The sequence below is a fragment of the Octopus bimaculoides genome, chromosome 11, assembly GCF_001194135.2.
Source record: "Octopus bimaculoides isolate UCB-OBI-ISO-001 chromosome 11, ASM119413v2, whole genome shotgun sequence".
Lineage (NCBI taxonomy): Eukaryota > Metazoa > Mollusca > Cephalopoda > Octopoda > Octopodidae > Octopus > Octopus bimaculoides.
In genome coordinates, this window is record NC_068991.1 from 21,622,684 (window position 1) to 21,624,572 (window position 1,889).

Consider the following 1,889-nt stretch of genomic DNA (forward strand, 5'->3'; position numbering starts at 1 on the left):
AGGCTGGGTGGAGGAGTTTGTCTCCCCCTCACAAGCATAAGGACACAGTAATTGTGTCAAGGCTGACAGGAAGCGGTCTAGCTTCCTAGGGCTAAACAGCAGTAGTATATTCCCTTATTGGGATTGTCACATTAAGTTGACAATATACAACAACTTTATCGCATCACTACTGCTTAACTCTCTCTGAGAGATTGAGAAATATGATATTTCAAATTATATATATATATATATGTATGTATGTATGTGTGTATGTATGTATGTATGTATGTAGTGTATGTATGTATGTATGTATGTATGTATGTATGTATGTATTTATTTATATATATATATGTATGTATGTGTGTATGTATGTATGTATGTATTTATTTATATATATATGTATGTATGTATGTATTAAAGAAAGCAAAAAATAAAAAAATCATAAAAGCAGAAGTCAAAATAGATGCATATGTGTAAAAGAATTCAGTATTCAGTATTTTGGCTACAATGATTAAAGGTTAAAAGTTCAATTATTTTTGGTAGTGGTTTGGTTGAGGTCTTTGTATTTATGTGTATGATTGTATGCATATGCATCTTTATTTTGTGGGGAATTGTATACATACACACATGCGTGCATGTGTGTGTGTGTGTGTGTGTGTGTGTGTGTGTGTGTAGTGGGAGAGGTGAGATAAAATTTCTTGTCTCTTGTTCAAAAGAGAAAATATCTTTGCAATGGCATTCAGGTTTTGGATAAGCACAAACACACAGCCACATACACACACACAAACACACACACACAAACAAGTACATGCACACATACACACACACGGGGCTATAGTAGGAGATATTTGGTGACACACACTGGTGCTAAATCCAGGAACATGTAGCTAAGAAACAAAGTTCTTGCCACACAGACAGAACTGTGTCTTACAACAGAACTTATAGAAAAAAATAATTGCTAGTATACAACCATCACTTGCAAGTGAAATCATTGAGATCATTGTGAGTTTGTATTTATTGGAGTATAGTGTTTAGTGGAGTAATTTGAAGTGTGTCATGTTGTGTTTATTTGAACAGGTAGTTTCAGATAGAGTGGCATGGAAAGTGTAAATCTTACCAACCATGGCTCACTTCATGGCCATGGCTCAACTCATGGGCATGGTTCACTCCATGGCTCACTTTGGTTCATGCTACAGCTCGCCCTATCCAGAGCAAAGCTCAGGATGCTATCATTCTCAAGATCACAGTAACACACAAAAGTTCTTTGTCATGTCAACCTAACTTCCATCCATTTTATTCTCTTCACAGGTCCATCTCCAGAAATACAAGAATCTTCCATAGCAAGAGTCCGAAGACAATCTGATTCCTCCCCTAAATGTAAGAAATTGTTTGTTATTCTCTTCGTTTCTATTTTTAAATTTTATTTTTATTTATTTATTTATTGTTTTTGAACTCACCAATGGAAATTTCTTTAAAAGCTCATCATCATCATCAACATCATTTAGAGACCACTATTCCTCAGCAGAATTTGAACCCATGTAAGGCTGGAACAAAGTACAAAGTAAACCACAAAAGGAAAAGAAAACAAATCGAAGTTGTAGCTTTACCTTGTATTCTATATTTCAGGGCCGTAACCACTTCTGTTTCATGTGGTTCCTTTCAGTTGTTTATGGCTGGTCTCAGTTTGTTGATAAGGAGGACCACCACGATTCTGAGATTGCCCCTATTGTACTGAATGGCCATACATACATACATACATACATACATACATACATATATACAAAAATACCCTGTTGTTGATGTTGAAATTCCAATGAAGGAGCCTTGGATCTAGGTTAGAAACCAGTTCTTTTTCTATTGGGAAGAAATCTTGAAATAAACTGAACAATCACATGCATACATATATGTGT

The 1,889-nt window shown here is 35.2% G+C and overlaps 1 protein-coding gene across 1 annotated transcript in view; it reads left to right on the forward strand.

The window, feature by feature from the left end:
* The window catches only part of LOC106878227 (neurogenic locus notch homolog protein 2), a 61,347-nt gene that overhangs the window by 20,124 nt on the left and 39,334 nt on the right, over positions 1 to 1,889 (forward strand). The window contains exon 5 of the mRNA XM_052971673.1: positions 1,288 to 1,356. Coding sequence (XP_052827633.1) covers positions 1,288 to 1,356 — 69 coding nt within the window. The remainder of the gene's footprint in view (positions 1 to 1,287; positions 1,357 to 1,889) is intronic.